This window comes from Pseudochaenichthys georgianus, chromosome 17 (assembly GCF_902827115.2).
Source record: "Pseudochaenichthys georgianus chromosome 17, fPseGeo1.2, whole genome shotgun sequence".
NCBI classification, from domain to species: domain Eukaryota; kingdom Metazoa; phylum Chordata; class Actinopteri; order Perciformes; family Channichthyidae; genus Pseudochaenichthys; species Pseudochaenichthys georgianus.
This window is the reverse complement of record NC_047519.1, coordinates 22,260,265-22,281,211: the sequence shown is the minus strand read 5'-3', so window position 1 is coordinate 22,281,211 and position 20,947 is coordinate 22,260,265. Positions and strand designations below refer to the sequence as shown.

Here is a 20,947-nt window from a genome sequence, read left to right as displayed (position 1 = left end):
AACCACGCTATTTAGTCTGTAGATAAATGAGTGAACTTAACTCATTGCTGAGAGAATACGACGCCTTGATGCTAATGGCTAAAAGGAGGTCAATAACAATAATGGTACTCAAATTAGCAAGAATTAACAGAGTTTTTATTTTTCCAACACCCTTGCTCTCCATGTGAACTCTTTTCATCCTTAGCTTCTACGCACACTCTGAAATAAATGATAGATAGATAGAGTGTACGCATCATATTTTATAATTCAATGTGTTGTTGCTCTAGCCCTCATTTTATGCAGACCCATACGTGGTGCAATCTCTTCACAAACGAGAAAGCGTGTGTGTCAGAACGTTAAAGCATGAAGAAGCAGCGAGGATACATCCTCCTCACGTGTCCATATACAGTACGTACTGGTGTGTATGTATGTGCTAAGGTCAGTGAGGGCAATATTGACATGCTATATTCTGAGCACATGCAGGAGCGAGGCCCGGGGTGTTGCATTTCCTCCAACGTCCTCCACTGAGATGACCTGCCTCAGCACACTGTCACCCTGAATCCACCTCTGTCAATATGCTGAAACCACTCCTTTTACTGAACAGCAGCAAACCATTAGAGAAGGACGCTCCCTTCTATAGGAGGTTCGGATACAAGTTATGTTTTCTAAGGGTAGCCTTAGAAGACCTTGCAATATAACAAGCATGTGCTTACTGCATCAGTAAACCACTATGAGTTATTGCCTCAAGCAATGGGTTTACTTCTTCGTTTGTCAGCAGGTTTATGGGAAACATTACTAACCTGATACTAGTACCTTTCTAGATTCCTATGAGATTATGAGAATAGCAGATCCTCCGATAACTAATGACCTTTGATATCAAGATATGCTGCATGTATAATGTGCCACATGTCCAATTTTAAACAATAAGTGTTGACATGACTGTGAACCACACCTTTTTTCTTATTCACATGACAACTTCAAAACAAGCGTGTCTCTTTGATTGCTCTAACCCTTTTCATCAATTGAGACATGCCTTAACAAAAAAAACATCACTCTGTTTTAAAAAAAGAACTACCTCATAATGTGCCATCCATCACAGCCCACCGTGCAAATCATTGACAGTAATGCGCAGTTGGCGCTTTCCGTTGAGGTGAGGAGTGTACTTCAACAGCGTCTCTGACACGTCGTGAACAGATTTGTTTTGTGACTCATAACCAAGAGAAAGTCGGGCAGGTTTACTTTTCATGCCGGAAACCGTTTGTGCTGTTGAGGCATATGCTACAGTCACATGGCCGTAAGCTGATGGTGATGGGCTCATATTGGAAACACACACTTCCTCTTCTTGCAGCCATTTAATGTTTCTGCCACTTGTCCTGAAGGGTGATAGGAAGCATACGGTTGCTCTCTCTTTCTCTCCCTCTCTTTTCTCCCCTCTCTCTCATCATCTTCCCTTTCTCCAGTGTGGTTGACCTTGCACCAGCTTGCAAGACCTTGGAGTCTCAGGGAGTGCTGGAAGAGAACGTCGGCCAGACAGTCACATTGAGGGCATGGATGGAGTTGGGGGGGGGTGGACAAATCAGGGAGAACAAAGTAGAGTGGGATCCGCTGGTTAAAAAAACTGTTCTTTGGTTATTACATTACATTACATGTTACTTGTTAGGCGCTTTTATCCAATACTGTGGGCAATCCCCACAGGAGAAATGTGGGGTGAAGTGTCTTGCCCAGGGACACAACGACATGCTGACTGCAGTGGGGTTTGAACCTGATCCGAACACCAACGCACAACCCACTGCGCCACACACCTCCTGGTTATAGAGGAGAAGAAGTTTGTTTTCAACATCAATCTATTTGAAACGGATGCCTTGGAGACAGGGAACACAGACAAGCAAAGTGGAATTAAATCGAGGGAGTGGCATACTGACAAGAAAGACCATGGCGCTGCAGAAATCAATATGAGTGGGACACCCATGTCCAGACATGATGGATCATAATGAGCGCTCATTATCAATCTGGCACTGTCTTACTCCGTTCTAGATTGTCTCTCACTCTCACAAATATGTGCTCATCTGACTCTAACAGAAACCATAGAAACCGATTAGGAAGCCAGACAGACAAAGAAGGGTGTTTTCATGCATGAACTCATCACATTTTCTCATTTAATTGAATACAGGCCCATGGTACCTTTTAAACATGTTATAATACATATTTCTACTCCACCAAATGAGTGCAAGTCCAGCTTTGGCTTGAGTTGAGTCTGTTCAGAATGCACCTGAACTTATTTGAACGTATGTTTGTGTAATAAAAGTGTGTTGCCATCAGCCCTATCAGTCTGAGTTGTAGCAATAAACACATGTAACATCAGCAGTACATGACAGGTCCTTGGGGCATACAGGGTTACACAGTAAGATTAGTATAGGCTGACTCCACATTTTTACAGCAATTAAAATAAAAAAATGAAATCTTATTCCAAAACATTCAATCAAGCCCAAAGTCAAAAATGTTTTTTAAAACTGACCAAAAAAATGATTGCTCACATATAGCAAGTATTTTCTGTTAGAATTGTGTCGAAAAGTGTATTTATTTTACTCTCCCCTATTCAGTGCATGATATGGAAGCTCATTGGCTGTGTGTGTGCGCCTGTGCATGTGTGTGTTATGGGGGTAGGGCTGTCGTAGGGTATGTGTTTTGATTATGCTTGCACTCCAAAGGTCGTTTCGAGCAGTTATGCTACTTTTGCTAGCTTTGGGGTCAATCAAGGTGAAACGGAGCAGTTTCCCCTCCTTCCCTCTGTAACATATATCCATGTTGCTGGCTCATTATGACCTGGGCTGTACTGCTGCAGGGCTCTGATATAGTGTGTTGCAGTGTTGCAGTGCTGTAAAGTAAGACGCGGCTTCATAGCATTGCTGAAGGTGCAAATGCTGTTCTGGGAAAAGCGATTTCTCTACACAGGGTGTGGTGAGTTACCCTGCCAGTGCGATAAGAGCTGCCCGGGCCCACGGGGAACCATCATTCAAATTCCCTGAAAGAAAACCAATGGATTTTTTTATTTTATCATTTGAACTACACATGCTATTATCCCAGCAGGCAGTTCATTTCTGTCTGAGATGATCACCGCAGTGTTCATGGTGGTGTTTTTTATTCAGAAATGCTCGAGTTAATGGAGAACAATATCATCGGGGATCTTGCTGGTTTGAAGAAACATATCATCTTTGCAGATACATCAGGTAGTCTTAGAAATAGAGTGATTAGTTCAGCCTGTCTCGCTTTCTCTTCATTCAGCAGCATGCAGGTCAGCCTCCTCGTTGCTCCTCCCCCTGCTCTCACCTGGCGCTCAGCCCAGAATGTTGCTGCAACTCTGCAAACTCTCATTGGTCCCCACTCTCATACCGCTTCGCAAGAAGGGAAATGACTAACCTCTTCTCCCTTCTGCCCTGCCTCAACTTCCCCTCTGCTTTCAGTCTCTTGCTTTCTCCCACCTCTAAACACATTTGCAATGGCCGGCTTTGCTGTACTCGACTGTAAGTGACAGAGGATTTGATCAGATTTTCCTGCATTAACCAGGAGATGTTTAAAGTTGTGAATAGCTGCTTTGTGCATTTCTGTGTGAGTGTGTGTTTGGCGTGGCGTGATGAGCGTGTGCGCACCATGTGTGTTTAGAGTGCAGGGCGGGTGAAAGTTTTATTTGTTTAAGCTGACACCCCTGCATTTCTGACATTTTTACACATTATTTATGCCCAGAGCTGTATAACTTAGCGGCAGATAAAATATGCTGCACGTCAGAACCTCCTATGAAAGATAAATGGAAGAGAGATAAACCTGAACGTTTTCTTTAGATCTGATCATCAATCTAATCTTTATTTCCCTCGTTTCTCTCTCTCCCCAGAGGAAGTGCCTTCCCTGATGTCTGCTGCAGCTTCGACCTGCTTCTACAGCTGAAGCCCAACCCTCCCCCCCGCCTCGCACGCTTGCTGCCACAATAAAACGAGTGTAAGGACAGCGGCCACACCCACCTCTCAGCATACGCTCCGACCTGCTCGTTCACCCACCACCATCACCACCAACTCCTCGCAGCCGGGCTCCAGCCTCAGCTCTCCTCACCTGACGGCCCGCTGACCAGCCTTACTACAGCAGCCCATCACCACCAGGCCAGCGCAGCATCTCACCCACCTTGCCTTTTAACCTTCGCCTTCAACCCTCTAAGCCTCCACACAACCCTGTAGCAGGCTACACCCAGACTATCACCTCCGTTGCCTGCTCCACTGCACACAACCAGAGGGCTCTCGGCTTCTTGCGCTTGCCTCCTCGGCTTGTGAATGTTTTAGTTGGGATCGCTGAGCAAGCAAGGTCGGCCAAGAGTGGCACCTTCATCGTTAGGCTAAGTCATCACCTGGATACAAACACTTCTTCTGTGATTGATTGATCAGGAAAACTTAACTAATACCATTCGTCCTGCAACATTTCACTCTGGAAACAACCTCGCTCAATCAACAGGAAGTGTATTTGAAAGGTTTCATTCAACGTCACAAACACCTATCACAGACTTGTCAACAAATAAACTAAAAAAGACTTATAAGTTGTGGATTAAAACACAATAAGTACTTTATCTACGCTAGACCAGATTTCAACTGAGCATAACCTTTAGCCGCGTGTCGCCATGGCTATGAGCATGGCACACATCCGTGACACAAAGTGGCTGACCCTGGAGGTATGTAGGGAGTTCCAGAGGGGCACATGCTCACGCTCGGACCAGGAGTGCAAGTTCGCTCATCCGGCCAAGAGCTGTCAGGTGGACAACGGACGGGTCATCGCTTGCTTCGACTCACTCAAGGTAAGAAAGGAGAAGTGGTGAACAGGGAGTCTGGAGGTCTGCTCTCAGACAGATTGGCCACAGATAAGAGAAAGCATGTTCTGTCTGACAGGCCGTTTGAGTGAATATATGGAGTGACAAACTGGAAATAGCCGTTGTCTACAGTTTCTACATCATGCTGCCATCTGGCCACAGCATGTGCTCTCCTTGGTCCCACCTATTTCTGGTCAGGTGACTGGAACATGTGACCAAGCGTACAGAGGGGGAGAAGGGGGTGGAGTTTCTGCTTTTTTGGATCCAGGAAGCAGAAGTCAGGCGTTGTAACACTGCACTGTGGTATTCTCTAGAACAGGCTGAAGTGTTTTGGCGGGTGTTTACTACTTCTTATTTTAGCAGTCATTTAGGAGTCAGTCACATTACACTGTACATAAACACTGAAGACTAAACCAGCACACTCTTTGGAAGTGAAAAACACCGCTCTGTGCCAATGTTTGAACAGCAAAACTCAGATGAGTCAGCTGTCACATGTACAAACTTATATGGATGCCTTGAGCACAACGCGTTTCAACAGCTCGAGATGCACGAGGCGATGGCGTCACCGTGTAGATCTCGCTCAGTCAAACCACTTCCTGTGCAGAGGCCTAGGGGCAGTTAGAGGGGGTGTGTGTTTGTGTCTCTCTACATGCGTGTGTGTTTTAGAGTGAAGTTAGGGGCAGATTTGGGGCACCGCATGCAGTCATTTTCCATTTTTAGGCAGCAGCAGGAAGGCAGTAAAGCAAACAGCTCTTTTTCATTCTCTCGCTCTCTTTCACAATCTGTCTTCTGTCAATCTGTCCGCCCATCTCTAGAGATCTCGTGCTCCACGAGATCTCTAGAGATGGGCGGACCTCAGCCCAAAGTTTCCAGCATTGACACACAACCACTCAGGTTCGGCTGTGTGTGTGTTTTTAATTTACTTCTTTTTGTATTCCGCCGCTGTATTGGTGACTCGTGGTCACTGGCAGTGTGTGAACAGAGCAGGGTTAGGATGAGGACAGCGCGTGTGAGTCGTCTCGGAGAACAGTGTTTACAGCCAGATGTGGACAGAGGAACATTGTCAAGCCCAGGCTGAACTCGCCCCAAGTTTCCTCACAATGTGCTAACGCTAACGCCTGTGTGTGTGATTGTCAAAATTACAAGCCAGATTAAGTCATTCTTGTTTATTACATCTTGAGCCCCATTTTCGTAGTTTGACCCTTATTATTAGTGGGTGAGATTGCCACTGTTATTCTACTAAACTCCAGAGATCTTCAACGTTACAACATCGTAAAGTCACAGATCAAAGAGGTTTTAAACAAACCCTGAGTTTAGCCGATTATTAGGGAGAGCTTTCTATCTAAAGGCACAAGGATCAGGACATGTTTTTAAATTGTTATTCATGCTGAGGTAAAGGTCAGCCACTGGAACATTAGAGCTGGCATATATATGTAGGCTGGTTTGAGGGAACCAAGGGACCTATTTTAGGTAGTATGCGTTCATTTTCCACTAGGACTTGTGTATTAATGGAGATGGGGGATAGTTTTTTAAACTGTACGGCCCATTTTTTCCACTGGTAAATGAAAAACAGTGCAGGTTTCTGAAACCCGCAGCGGAAGCAGCAGAAGTATGAGAGAGAAAGAGAGAAAACAGAAGCAAAGGTTGTTATTCGCACATAAACACCAGAAGATAAGGACTTAAATACAAACATGGACACATTCACCACATTAAGGTTTTCCTCTTGCCTAGACCCACAAACCCACACAGAAAAATCACATGGCCTACTCTACTTTCGCACCGGATAGGTGGTTAAAATAGAGCAAATTCTTAATTTACTTGAGTTACACAAATCCCAATCGCTCCTTTTACTAGTCTACACACACACACACACACACACACACACACACACACACACACACACACACACACACACACGCACACACGCACACACTGCACCCTCTTGGACACATGTGCACACACTTTCTGCCCATGAGAGAGGATCGGCCTTCTTCTTGAGAAGTGTATAATTAGAACAGGTCTCACATGATCACCAGTGCATAGCTGAGCAGGTCACACCCAAACCCAGTCATTTCCCCAACAACCTCTCTCACTCACTCTCTCACTCTCTCTCACTCACTCTCTCTCTCTCACTCTCTCTATCTCACTCTATCTCACTCTCTCTCTGTCTCTCTCTGGCCTCCTTTTTATATGGTACACACACACACACACACACACACACACACACACACACACACACACACATACATGAAAAGACACACTAAATGCACATGCAGAGATCACACACTCATAATTGTCCTGCACTAAACCACGCTTGTTCTATCCATGCCGAGCAAATTAGAGCACGGACTGAACGAGTACCAGAAATAGCAAAAAGAGTTAAATCACCATTTTTCATGGGAAGATTTGCATGGCAGTAATCAGATGTGGATGATAGACCCCCAAGCAGGGCAATTAATCAGAACCAAGTTTTCATCTAGGCAATATAATTGAAACTAAGTGCTGGTGTGTGTGTGTGCATGTCTCCGTGCGCTTAGAATGAACATGCATGCGTGGGTGTTCAGTGGCCTCAGACCCAGGCTCTAACCTCAGAGCCCTTTCCGTTGTCTGTGTTTCTGGTTGGTGCAGCAGAGATGGCTCAGCTATGTCGACGCGGGGTAAATATTTGGAGAAGGATAGCGGCTGCCATAACTCCCTGATTTAAATGTACCGTTGTAACCATTAATGATTCACTTCTAAACAGACAGTGATTCTGAATCCGCACAAACAATTCCTATCTGCAGCTAAATATCTGCTCTCATATTGTAAAGGCTGACGGAAAAACTGATGAGACAGGTGGAAAAGTGTGGTACAGTGTATCTGACTAAACTGCAAGAAGAAGCATTAAACGTTATGTTGAGGAAGTAACCTTCGCTAATCACTCGAGTTCTCTAAAGCATTCTTAATCAGATTTGAGTATAATAGTCAGCTCAGGTTCCAGAAGCAAGCAAGCTAATTCCTGCCTGATTATTTTCTACTAGAATGTGTCTGAAATAATATAGATTACTCTCTACAGTAATTTAACTGTAAAACTGCAGCTCTACTCCACCCACACATGGATAAACTGCCAGCTTATAAGTAGTGTACCATCCCACTTTAATTTGATACAAGCCTATTCTAGTCCACCGCTGCCTGTTTTCATTCTCCTCCCATCTTGGTTGCGCCTTCTACTTGATTTCCCGCTCAGTCTGGTTTTTGCCTCATTTACTTCAGGCCACACCCATCCCAGGACACGGTGGTTGGCAATACACCCTGATACACACACATTAAGTTATGCACTCTATGTACATAAACGAATGCGGTGTGCGTTTAGGGGCTGGAGTGCAATCAAGGAGCGACCTTGTTTTAACCCAGAAGCAGGTCCCTGTTTACCCAGACACACTGCTGTCCATGTCATAGAAAAGGATTGGTAACACAGTCCCCCATAGATGACAGTTCAACTTCTCACACACACACACACACACACACACACACACACACACACACACACACACACACACACACACACACACACACACACACACACACACACACACACACACACACACACACACACACACACACACACACACACACACACACACACACACACACACGTACACAGCTTAGACTTTAAACTTGTCTAACTGCCAACTGACACACCCACTGTCATCATGGCTGTGGCCTGAGAAATATAGGCCAAGTGCATGCCCATGCATATGTGTGTGTGTGTGTGTGTGTGTGTGTGTGTGTGTGTGTGTGTGTGTGTGTGTGTGTGTGTGTGTGTGTGTGTGTGTGTGTGTGTGTGTGTGTGTGTGTGTGTGTGTGTGTGTGTGTGTGTGTGTGTGTGTGTGTGTGTGTGTGTGTGTGTGTGTGTGTGTGTGTGTGTGTGTGTGTGTGTGTGTGTGTGTGTGTGTGTGTGTGTGTGTGTGTGTGTGTGTGTGTGTGTGTGTGTGTGTGTCTATTGTATCTGTTTTAGTAGTGCTGTTGCAGCGGGTTTCTTTGTGTTACCACGCTGTTGCGAGCCAATATTACAGGGGCGGGTAAATACTTCTTATTTATCTCTCTCTGTCTCTCTCTTTCAAAGTCTGCACCTCTCTATCTGTCTTTCCTCTCATTTTGCTGACCCTATTTGACATCATGTTTATGTTCAGTGGTAGGATGGAACAAGGTACACTCGCGTGCACTGAAAAGTGGTTGGGGGGGGGGATAGACATGTGGGGTAAATATTAGCTGCTTTCCTAGTGGACAGTGTTTTTTATCATTTCAAACTTATTATACAGCCAATATACACTTGCATTGTGTAAGCATGTGGGTGGAGTTCAGAAGGCTAATGTGTGTTTGACACTGCATTCAAAGACACACTGCACATGGCCACATAAAGTCAACCGATGGTATTTCTCTGGCCAGTGATGAACTAATGAGAAATAGAAATAACAGCAAGATTTATTATAAACCTGAGAAGGAATTATCGAACATGATAACAAGAAAATATTTAAAAATCAAACAGTATTCCTGAGATCCTCATATTGCTGTTTTAACAAATGTGTTGCTGCAAATTACGACCCTAAAGAAAATAATAATGAAGACACGTGAGCGTGCACACAGTAACAATGCCCAAATCTGACCAACACCAATGTGTTTTCCGCATAAATGCTTAATCCCACCTGATCAGCAAGGTTTGCCTTCAGTAGCACTGTGCTGCTCTTAAGTCATGTGCTGCAGTGAAGCTGTAGCTCACACAGATTGTCCCCTGGATCCATATGGGGTTCTCTCCTCTGCAGCACACATAGGATCTTCCTCTTGATTGGATTTTTAATGAGATAACTGTGGGTGCATCCACAATGAAAATGTCTCTGCTTTAAATTAACAAGGATTCAGTCATCCATTACACTGAGCTTTTATTGGAGTGCTATTCATCGTGTCACACTGTTTGGCTGCTCTCAGTCTTCCCTAAATAAAACCAGGAGATTTCATACAAACATTAGAGCTGAGTCACATTGCAGGGGCTTTCATTTGAGTCATTAGGATCTTTAACGCCTCTCTGTCGTGGCATTGAGGGGTTTATGCTCATGCCTTTCATACTTTAGAGATGTGTGTTTTGACCAGTGTAATCCAGGCCTACACACACACACACACACACACACACACACACACACACACACACACACACACACACACACACACACACACACACACACACACACACACACACACACACACACACACACACACACACACACACACACACACACACTTACAGACACAAACACAGAGACATTCTTTGGTCTGCTTATTCCATGGTGTGTGCATCCTTGTCGGATCAGTTTAGCTGTGAATCTTCTCTGTGAGGTTATGTGACGGATGATCAACGACAACAGCCCGTCTTTTCTTCTCAGTGTCAGCCGTCCCTGTCCCTCCATCACACTGGGCCCCTTTATAACACCACTGATACAATGATTACTCCTATAGTCCTTTTTCTCTCTGTCTCTCTCTGGCTCACTCTCAAACACGCAGACATACCATAAAACCAAGATTGCGGTATTGCTTAATCTAAAACTCATAAAAGATTACAGCATGCAGTGACATATTTTAAACATGTATTGAGTCGAATGTAAGTTCCTAAACTATTGAAGACGGTAAACTACCGGTACATCTGAGCAAACCGAATTCAAACTATACATTTTCAAAGGAAAGCTTCTAATATTCAATCATACTCAAGAAATAAATCAACCCTCATCATACTTTAATTGTTATTTAAGTTTCAGCTTTAGGCCTAGGTATTAACTTTTCAATTCTTTTGAAAATAGCAATTTCAAGGTAAATGTTCAAACTTGTCTCCATCATTTAAGAGGGGGTAACAAGAGGTAGCTTTGTGTTTAGCCCAAATGGACCAATCCGCGGTGCACCTCACACACCAGGATCCCTTGGCTAACTAACAGGGAGTCCCCATTGACTTGCATAGAGCTCCCTGAACGCTGGTAGTGGACGAGTTGGGATCGCGGAGAAACGCTCTCTGCAGACCCATTCTCACAGCGTTCTAAAGCTTTTTCTTACTCAATATCAAGCCACACTTATTGATTTTACTTCGGCTGTGAGTGTGTGTGTGCTCAGGATGAGTTTCGCTTGTTCTCGCTGTATCGCCGACCCGGAAACCTGTCCGCTCCTCACAGCGGCGAGCAGCAGCGAGCCTCGCACCGTCCCGACCAATCAGAGCACACTGGGCTCACAGGACAGAGAGTGAATACACATACTATACAGAGATGCTGTATGAGAAACCAATGTGAGTTTGGAAAATTGCACAATTGAAATCTATTCTAGTAGACCTCAACAATGGAAATATGATCAGTAGAAATGGCCATGACATGGGACCTTTAATTGCAATTGAAAGAAAAAGTTGGGACACTAAATAGTAACAAAATGGGGTTTGATTAAAACGGAATTTAAGTTAATTTTAAAGTGGAAATTAAAGGGGAAAACTAGACCGTCAGCCGTGTGACTTTCCAAATGTCCTCTACCCATCACCCCTTCATCATTCAGTTTGTGTCGTTTTTTCATTACCTCTTGCATGCAAACAGTCCCACAGCCAGTCAGTCAGCTCAGCCATTACACAGGTGAGAGAGCAGCAGAGGAGCTTCAGGGCACAACTACTCACTTAGACTCAGCTCTCTCACCACCTTTTCACGCTGCTCCTCCCTCTCGCCAGCTGTTAGGTCCATCAGTCAACTGCACCCCGCCCCTTTCCTCTATGTTGATGCCAAAACGTAAAAGGAGAATCTTAAAGGTGAGATACCCGCTGGTGGTGAAAGGCATGAGAATATGAGGCTAAAAGGAAAAAAGTGTAGCTGATATTTGTATCTTGTTGAATTCCTTCTCAAAATCTCAGTGTCTGGGCCTGTCAAACCCGTGGCATTAGTCTTATTAACTTCACAGTTTTTCTGCTTCCAACCCTAACCTTCTGATTGCAAATCTCGCCTAAAAAGACAGCAGTGAACACATCATTAAAATCCTCCAATGTTGCTATTCACCATCCATTATGTGTGCTTTGCTTTTGACCTGAAACGGTAACACCACCTGAGGTTCGGTTAGTGTTGCTTAGTTTTTGTGTGATACGCACAGACTGCTGGCGTCCCTATTTATAAGCGTCTTTGGGTTCAAGAAAAGCGCTATAGAAATAAAATATATTATTATTATTATTATTATTATTATATTGCTTCATATGCGACACTGCATCTTCTACATTGTCTATTTCTCATAGTAACAGCAGGTACGTGTTGGTTTGCTTTATATATCAAGAGTACTAGTAGTAGCATTTGTATTAGAATGCAAATTAAATTGCATGTAAACACTGCCAGTTAATACATCTGGACTTCTCGACTGGACATTGGGACGATGTGTTGGTTAGATGCCATTGTCACTTGAAAAGGCCCTTATTATGCAGAAAAGAATGAACCCAAATAATTCCTCTTTATGCTCATTATCAACACCTCTACATAATTTGTAAAACACGAAAAGTAGCTTCAGAAACAAATGAAATCTTCCTCTGGCGTGTTTCTTTTCTTACGTTTTACCAGAGAAACAATTTGAACAGTTTAAATCCCTGTTTAAAATGCAATAAGAGAAAGAGGGCGAAAGCATTGAGCCAGTTTGAAGGAGATAATCTCACACAGAAACAGGATTAGGCTAGTTGACAGTGGGATTAGAGTTGCGAATAGGATTACAGTCCGTGAGATCAGATTAACGCAATACGTGCCAGATTAAATCTGTCAGTGAGTGCTGCAAACTCAATTAATCATCTGCCTGCTGGTTATTACTTGGCCATTGATGGAATATACTTTGCCATTCCTTGTCTACAATCTAGGTGTCACAAAACTGAGAAGTGAATGTGAAAAACCGTGTGCAGAAAATGATGTTAGTGGTGTGTTGGAGAGGGATTAAAGAACAGCATATAAAGGAGGAGTGGAGCAGTGACATGCCTCCAAACTTTCTTTACATACATTTGAAGCTGCCACTCTGAAGAGGTAGAAACAAGGATGTAGTCGGCATAATAGAGATGTGAAAGGACTGCGGTACACTTTCTTATCTTGGTCAAAGGATTTTTTAATGTCTCTACTGTGGGGGAGCAAAGGCAGGAAGAATTATGTTTTTGATTTGTCCCGTTCTTGTGAATACGATATATATTTCGAGAACCCCGACAGGGAACTTTTTCATATTTGGCACAATCGTCCACTTGGATTTAAGGATAAAATCTTTCGATTTTCAGAGTAAAAGGGTCAAGGTGACAGAACACATTGTTGGCCATAACTCCAGGCTGTGATTTTAGTTTTTCAATACTACATCTTAATGTGATTCTTACTGCTATGAAAGTCTAATCCTCACGTTAAAGCATATCAATACCTGAACCTTCAATAAACGTATGTCTTGTGTAATCATAAAAGTGCATTTGCTTTTGACGCTCTGCTAAGGCACTAGAAGTCTAATCATTAGTATTGCATGTCACTCATCTTCCATCTTTTGAAATGGCTGATGAAGATATATACGGCAGACTTTGATCCTCAGCCTGTGAGGCCGACAGACACTGAGCAAAGATGCCACCTCAGTCATTTCGGAAACAATGTCGTTGTTATCGACGCCTCGTTGCTTCCGAGACCTTGTGATTTCTGCGCAGTGACTCTTCATTCCCTCCCCTACTGGGAAACAAATCTCGGAGGTGATTAAATGAACGTTCCCTTGCCTCCTCACGTACTCACAGAGCGAGTACTGGATGGTTTTCATAAAGTGCTGCTGCTCTAATCGATACCTGCGAGATTGCTCCGTTATCACTGATAATGAAAAGTACGGAAGTAACCGTGTTAGCCCTCACAGCAGAAGAAACAGCGCTGCATTGAACAGCGAGCGTAGGGAGAAACGGTGCAAATAAAGTCACATGAAAGTGTTTGTGTGAAAGGAGATAGAGAGAGATATCGAGAGGGAGGAGGGGGGGGGGCATGTCATGTCAGGAGGTCTAAGTTTGGATCCAGGACTCCTGTGTATGTGACATCTGACCTGAGGCATTTCTGAGAACCAACACCCTCTGTGTGAATAACGTATTGCTGTGTGTGTGTGTGTGTGTGTGTGTGTGTGTGTGTGTGTGTGTGTGTGTGTGTGTGTGTGTGTGTGTGTGTGTGTGTGTGTGTGTGTGTGTGTGTGTGTGTGTGTGTGTGTGTGTGTGTGTGTGTGTGTGTGTGTGTGTGTGTGTGTGTGTGTGTGTGTGTGTGTGTGTGTGTGTGTGTGTGTGTGTGTGTGTGTGTGTGTGTGTGTGTGTACATAGTGAGGTTTCTGTGGCTACCACTGTGTCTAATACATACAGGGACTGTTTGAACATCACCTGGGATACTGCCATCTACAGTATTTCTCTTAAAGATGTGCTTACTCTTTAACATGTACCGCCCACTCACACATGTTTTATCTGGCTAACCTTCTCTCTGTCTGAGTTGTAGCCTATAATTCCTTTTCATCTCAGTTGTTGTTTGGGTTGATAATGCGTCACCGGGGGCATACTGTAACTATTATCGTAGATTAACACTCCCTGCCTTCTCCATATCTCAATAAGCTCCACCGGTCACATCTACTCCCTGACCACTAAGCTGTGCAGCATGGATCACATGTGCACTGAGTCCCCGCAAGGAGATATAGACACAATCACAAGGGTGCAAGTGTGTGTTCATGGTCTGATATAGAAAGGCAGGCCCCAGTGAGAAGAAACCCCTAAGACCGCTTGAATATGTGATGTCTTTCTTTGCCCTCTCCAAGAACTCTTCTGCTAATTCAATGCAGAATTTAGAGGCTAAAAAGAAAATCAATTGTACTTAACTGTAAAAGGATATTATTGATTGTGAATAGCTCGTTGCTTTAGGTGGCTCAATACTAAGACAACCCATGTCTGAATATTCTACTTCACTATCAGGAAAGTCCACTTGTCTGCACTTTGTCAGATTATTGACTTATTAATTTATGTTTTATATATTTCAAGGCATATTTGATCACACAGTGGACAAAGAGACCAACCACGGGGCCTGGCCCAGAGTCTCTGCTGTTCTCCGGGAAAACAAAGCTTCATTCACAGTGTGTGTGAGGAGAAAGTGCTTTCATCTCTGCGCTTGTTTGCACAGAAGTCACTGGAAGGCAGTGCAGAGAACAGTGTAGCTTCACACCAGAAGCCAACTATACACAGCTCTCACACCATAACACTGGCGTCAAACATGAGAGGCACATTAGATTAGGATACATTGGAACTGTTCATGTAATGAACTGCACTTTGAAGATCAACATTCATTATGACATGCAGAATAAATGCTGTGTGTGCGTATGACAGGATTCAAGCAAGTGATATAAAACAGACACATACCATCTTTTAATAAGAGTTACAATACATATTTTTCATTCCTGAGATTAAGAAGCTGATATGACATTTTTGTATGGTTCCCAAAAGAGTCATAGGATTTTTCTTGGAAGAGCTTTTAAGCTTTTTAACAGGATAGGAAAGCCAAGGTTTTCTGCTTTACACATTTCCTTTTCTTCTTTTTAAATAGTTTTTCCATTTCTAGGCAGTTTTACCTCTTCAGGCCTATACATTATTCAAGTAAAACAATTTGAGATATCTTCTCTATGTAAAAGACGACCTGAGAGCTCTGCATGTTTTCATAAGGAAGGAGCAGATAAGAAATGTATTTTGCCCCTATACCAAACAGAAACATATAAGAAGCCAAAAAGGTTGTGAGCACAGCACCATCAGCTATGTTTACTTTAACCCTGAAGAAGAAGCCAGTTTGTGTTCACCTTTCCACTGTCTCACTCTTCCTCTCTCACACACATGTGCACTAGTACATCTTGCGTGTTCCTCTCTTCAAAAGGACAGGAAGCAGCCCCACCCAGCATTCTTTACACATTACTTCATTGTTTGTTTGAATCCCACTCAGTCACAGAAGCAGGGTGTGTGTCTGCAGGGGAGCCACGGAGTTAGGAGAGAGCGCGGTCAGGGTGGGACATGTTATTACAACTTATCATCCATCAGACGGCACAGTAGCCAGTGGGATTATTGTGCCCTGTTTGGCATATCTGATTCCAGCCGGGGAAACACAACTCAACCCCAACTATTTATTCAAAACACATTGTTAAAGGTGGCAGGGAAAGTTCAGTTATTATTAGGTTTATATTATTTCTATCTATCATCCAAATGTCTGTTTTCAGAGGTAGTGATGACAAGCAGATATTTTATGTAACATTTTACATTTTTTGCAATAACTTTCTATTTAACTTTTCTATTTCTTCTGTGAAATCTGTAATTGGTTTGGTACTATTGTTTAAATCAGTTATCAATAACTCAGGGTGTCTTAAAAAGTATTAAAAGTTGAAAAATCAATTTAGCAAAAATGAAGGCTATTAAAAAGTATTAAACGGCATTTTCCAAGGTATTACATGTTGTAGCTTGTTTTCAATAAGTATATAAATTGTCCTAAGAGGTTGTATTCTACAGTCTGCCTGAATGTAATAATAATAATGCATTTTATTTATATAGCGCTTTTCACAACTCAAAGATGCTTTACAGTATGAGGGAGGGTAGACAAACAAGGACAGGCAAACAAGTAAGTATAGTAAAATAAAAAAATAAAAAGGCAGTCAAGAGGAATGTAGTCATTGCGTAGGTGTGTAGTGTGATTCTGTGTAGTTTATTTATGGCATCCCGTTGGATTTGACGTCATCTGAGCAGGACATCGCACGCTCACTGCTTGATAGCGCGAAGGTCCGTTTACGCCGGTTGTTAAACAACATCGTTATGAGGAAATGCAAGTTTGCGTCCAAATGGTTGGAAGATAAGGAGGAAGGACAATCAATACTGTATATAGTAAATGTGAGGTAGAGTGTGTCGCCAATGTAACTGGTTAAAACTCCAAGTGGCGATGAGGTCTTAAAATGTATGGAAAGGGTCTTTAAAAAGGTATTACATTTGACTTCAGGATTCCTGCATATACCCTGTAACTCCAATATGTTAAGACATTTTGCTAACTTTAAAAAGGTTACTTATTTGTAAATATCGACGAACAATTTCGAATTATTCAAAGAAATCTATGATTGTAATTAGAATATCTTTAAATCCTGTCATTTGGAGTTGTGGCCCTGGATAAATCACTCTGCTCTGTAACTGCTTCCCTGAATTGGAAAGAAAACATTTCTAAAAACACACCGACGATGACGAAGACAAATATGTGAGTGCTCTTTGCTCATATCCACCTGCACTGAAAAAAGGGAATCAAAGAGCGATGTGGGTGCATTTCTCTGAAGCTGCTCGCCTCATTGTTTTCATAATTTCAGGCATAAGAGAAAATCAGTTAATGAATTCATCACATTCTCACCAGGTATCTTCTCACTGTGATAAATGTGATTTAAATCTTTTTATGGATCCTCATTGCTCATCCAGTTTTCACACAATGAACTTTAAATTGTGTCTTATAATGAGATCATGTAATTATTTGTGCGCCAGTGTTGAATCCCCAAATGGAGACAAAAGCATTGCTCTGTGATAAGAACGGTAAAGAGGATATCTGCTGGGGCTTCAGGGTGGGTTGTATCTTTAGTGTTTTTCTTTGCTGAGCTCGCTTGCCAGTGATCGGAAAGATGCCAGGAAACACTGTGTTGTTAGAGCAGGAGTGTCTGGCTGCGCTGTTGCCGTGGACACCGTCTCTAGCTGCTCCTCAAGGCCGCTGATGTCACAATAACAGCCACAAACATGATCTGAGCAGAGCCAATACTCTCCCTCTCTCCCTGCTCGTGATGATCCAAACTATGACTTCTTCTGCAACTTCTAGAATGTCAATGACGCACCCCGGCTCTCGCTTTAGACGCTCTCTCTTCCACTTATGCTGCCTGACGTTTCCTCTTCTGCTAATAGTTTCATTATTCAAAATGGCTGCATGTTTTGGTTGGTGGCATTTTTTCTTTGTGGAATTGTTATTATCAGGCTATATTATCAGAGACATTGTTATTGGCATGATTGGCGAACGTAGTTGTTTAAAGTCAAAACCATGTGTTTCTTTCTCAAACATTACCCTTCCATCTAAAGCCACACACAAACTGCTGCTCCAGGGTCATATGGGGTAAATGCAATATGATCCTCCATGCCTTTGCAACCCCCTCCGCACACACACTCAAACCCACGAAGCAAAATCACACACACTCTCACTCTCCCCTAGCTGCATGCCATTGTCACTCTCTGGTTGAGTGCTATTAGAACCTGCTTTCAGCTCCTCTCGTCTCACACACTCGCCCACTTTCAACACACACACACACACACACACACACACACACACACACACACACACACACACACACACACACACACACACACACACACACACACACACAGTGTCACAGTGTCACAGTGTCACCGTGTCACAGTGTCACAGTGTCACAGCTCAGCTTAAATACACATGAACAACCTGGTCAGTCCTAACAGGAGACCTTAACCCCAGCATAGGAAAGTGTGCTTCTGTTTGTCTCTAAAATTCCCTTTAAATGGACGTACAGTTATTATACACTTGGGTTCCAAATTATTCAGAAACTGCAACATACTCCTTATCTGCCTGCAACTAAACACTGGACAAGAGTTGTGTGTGAAATGGGGTTAAACTCAACAACAGTATTTGTGTCATGTTTTAGTTATGTAGTGTATAACAGCTTTAATGAAATCCAGACATGTCTTTTATGGCTTTTATGTCTACAGCAATGTAGACAATGTGGGGGGAGGGGGTGCTCAACTAATCGTATTTTAATCGCAATTACGATTTTGGCGGCTTGCAACGGTTATGAAATCAATATAATCGAAATAAAACGATTTTCTTTTTAAATTATTATTATTTATTTAAAAAAATAATATTATTTTTGTATTGGTTTTTCAATTGAATTATACTTAAAGTTCAGGGTAATCAACTGTTAAAAACATATACACCTTTTTTATTTTCAATAAATGGATGTTTTCAAAGTAAATGGATAATCGTTTTTAATAATCGTGATATCAATTATTGACCCAAATAATCGAGATTATGATTGTAATATAATTGATTTGCCATAATCGAGCAGCCCTAATACCTTGTGTATTTATATTTCATATTTATCCGTTTATTTATCAGGAACAGCGAACAAAATACGACATATCTGTAAATGCGCCAGTTAGCAAGAAGGCTATTTTTCATCTGGAATTCAAGTAGACTACACGTCTGAAGGAGGCCCCCACTGTCATTAAAGTGTCCCCCTCTCTGCTCCTTATCCCCCACCCCTTTCCCTCGCACCTGTCCGGTGCTCCAGTGTCAGTGAAAGTGAAGGAGATTTGAGGGGAATGGAGTCATGACAGGATACAGAGATGAATCCCAGTGGGGGCCAGCTCTGTCAGCAAGTGTTGAGGCCAGGCTGCTCGGTCAGCTCAGCTGTGCCTCAGGACTGAAAGTAAATCTTCTTGCTTAAACTGGTGACCTGAGTGTGTGTGTGTTTGTCTTATGTTTGTGTGACGTGTATCCGCCACCTGTTATCCGAACATGACCCCGATGCGTATGCATTCTTGCTTGCGTAAGAATGTGCGTGTGTGACTCCTCTCCAGACTGAAGGTATAATTGGACACAGCAAAAAGGGATACCGGACTTTGATAATGATTTGAAGACTCTCAAGTGTGACCTCAGGATGACTGCTGATACATTATATGTGGATAATATGTGGGCATTATTTATAGCGTTAGACATATAACCAAGATGGGAGTTTGTAGAGCAGCACTAGTGTGTGACCTCCTGTGGCTAGCACACATACATATATCTCTGCTGGGACTGGAAAAGGCTAGCCGCTAACAATCAGTGCTAGGCTCGTCTTAGACCTAATGTGAATCTGGTATTAAATTAAGAAATTGTCCATGTTATGATGTTACACATAAGCCAAATTAACCTGCTTCTTATCTCCCATAATCACATTGTAATTTTTTAAAAGGCCAGTGAATATGTTATTTTTACAGTAGCTCAGAATGAACAAACCAAACATTGACATTGCTATTCTTTAGCCTTAAAGCTACAATTTTGACAGAGTGCAAGTAAACGTAGTAAAGATACTCCTACAAAGGGTTTACTCCGGTAGTTTTAACATATCCTTGTTCATAAATTGTAAGAATTGAGAGTGTATGTGTAGTTCTGACTCAGTTTCCCCCTCTGCTTTCGTCCTTCAGGGCCGTTGTTCCAGGGAGAACTGCAAGTACCTGCACCCTCCTGCCCACCTAAAGACCCAGCTGGAGATCAATGGCAGAAACAACTTGATCCAGCAGAAGAACATGGCTATGCTCGCCCAACAGATGCATCTCGCCAACGCCATGATGCCTGGCACGCAGCTATCACCTATGGTGAGAGGATACACACGTATGAACACACCACAGCTACTGCCCACGGTGAGAACGCATACGTGTAAAAGCTCACCCATGTACAGCTCCTTCACTGTCTGCGTGGCTCTTTTCGTCTTCTGATTTGTCTTCAGTCAGTCCCTCTCTTTTCCCATACAAAAAGCTCACAGTTTGTGGCTTGTGTGCACATGATGTCATGTTATTTCATTTCCTTGCTTTTACTTTTGCTCTCTTCCAGCCAATGTTCTCGATGTCGCCAGGCATGGCCACCAATGCCAGTGCAGCAGCAGCTGCCGCCGCAGCCTTTAATCCCTACCTGAGCCCCATGTCACCAGGCCTGATGCCCCAGGATATCATGCCCAGCACCCAGGTCCTCATGGCCTCCAGCCCCAACATGAGCCAAGTCCCCAACGCTGCGGCTGCTGCAGCCCAGAAGCTGCTGAGAACAGATAGACTTGAGGTAACACACACACTGATGAATGTAACCTGTTTTTTTCAGCATTTTCTGGAGCATATAATCAACCCACTCCTTCCTAAGAGTTTCAGGAAAACTAATCAAATCTACTTCATGGTGTGTTTTTCGTTGGGAGTGGAGTGGCACAGGATGATAACGAGCCTGTAAACAAGACAAGTGTTGTTAACAAGTGGTTTAACAAGCATAAGAATAACGGCACTCTTTATTACACTTGTATTACTGTGTC

At 43.1% G+C, this 20,947-nt stretch overlaps 1 protein-coding gene across 11 annotated transcripts in view; it reads left to right on the top strand.

The window, feature by feature from the left end:
• Window positions 1–20,947, top strand: part of mbnl1 (muscleblind-like splicing regulator 1) — a 41,022-nt gene that overhangs the window by 9,552 nt on the left and 10,523 nt on the right. For 6 of the 11 annotated variants that reach the window (XM_034104199.2, XM_034104200.2, XM_034104196.2 and 3 more), the window contains exons 2-4: window positions 3,866–4,810; window positions 20,079–20,294; window positions 20,485–20,706. In XM_034104199.2, coding sequence (XP_033960090.1) covers window positions 4,637–4,810; window positions 20,079–20,294; window positions 20,485–20,706 — 612 coding nt within the window. In that variant the 5' untranslated portion in view covers window positions 3,866–4,636. Of the gene's footprint in view, window positions 1–3,380; window positions 3,501–3,865; window positions 4,811–20,078; window positions 20,295–20,484; window positions 20,707–20,947 lie in introns of those variants that run through there. The other 5 variants (XM_034104203.2, XM_034104201.2, XM_034104206.2 and 2 more) reach the window with 2 other exon arrangements.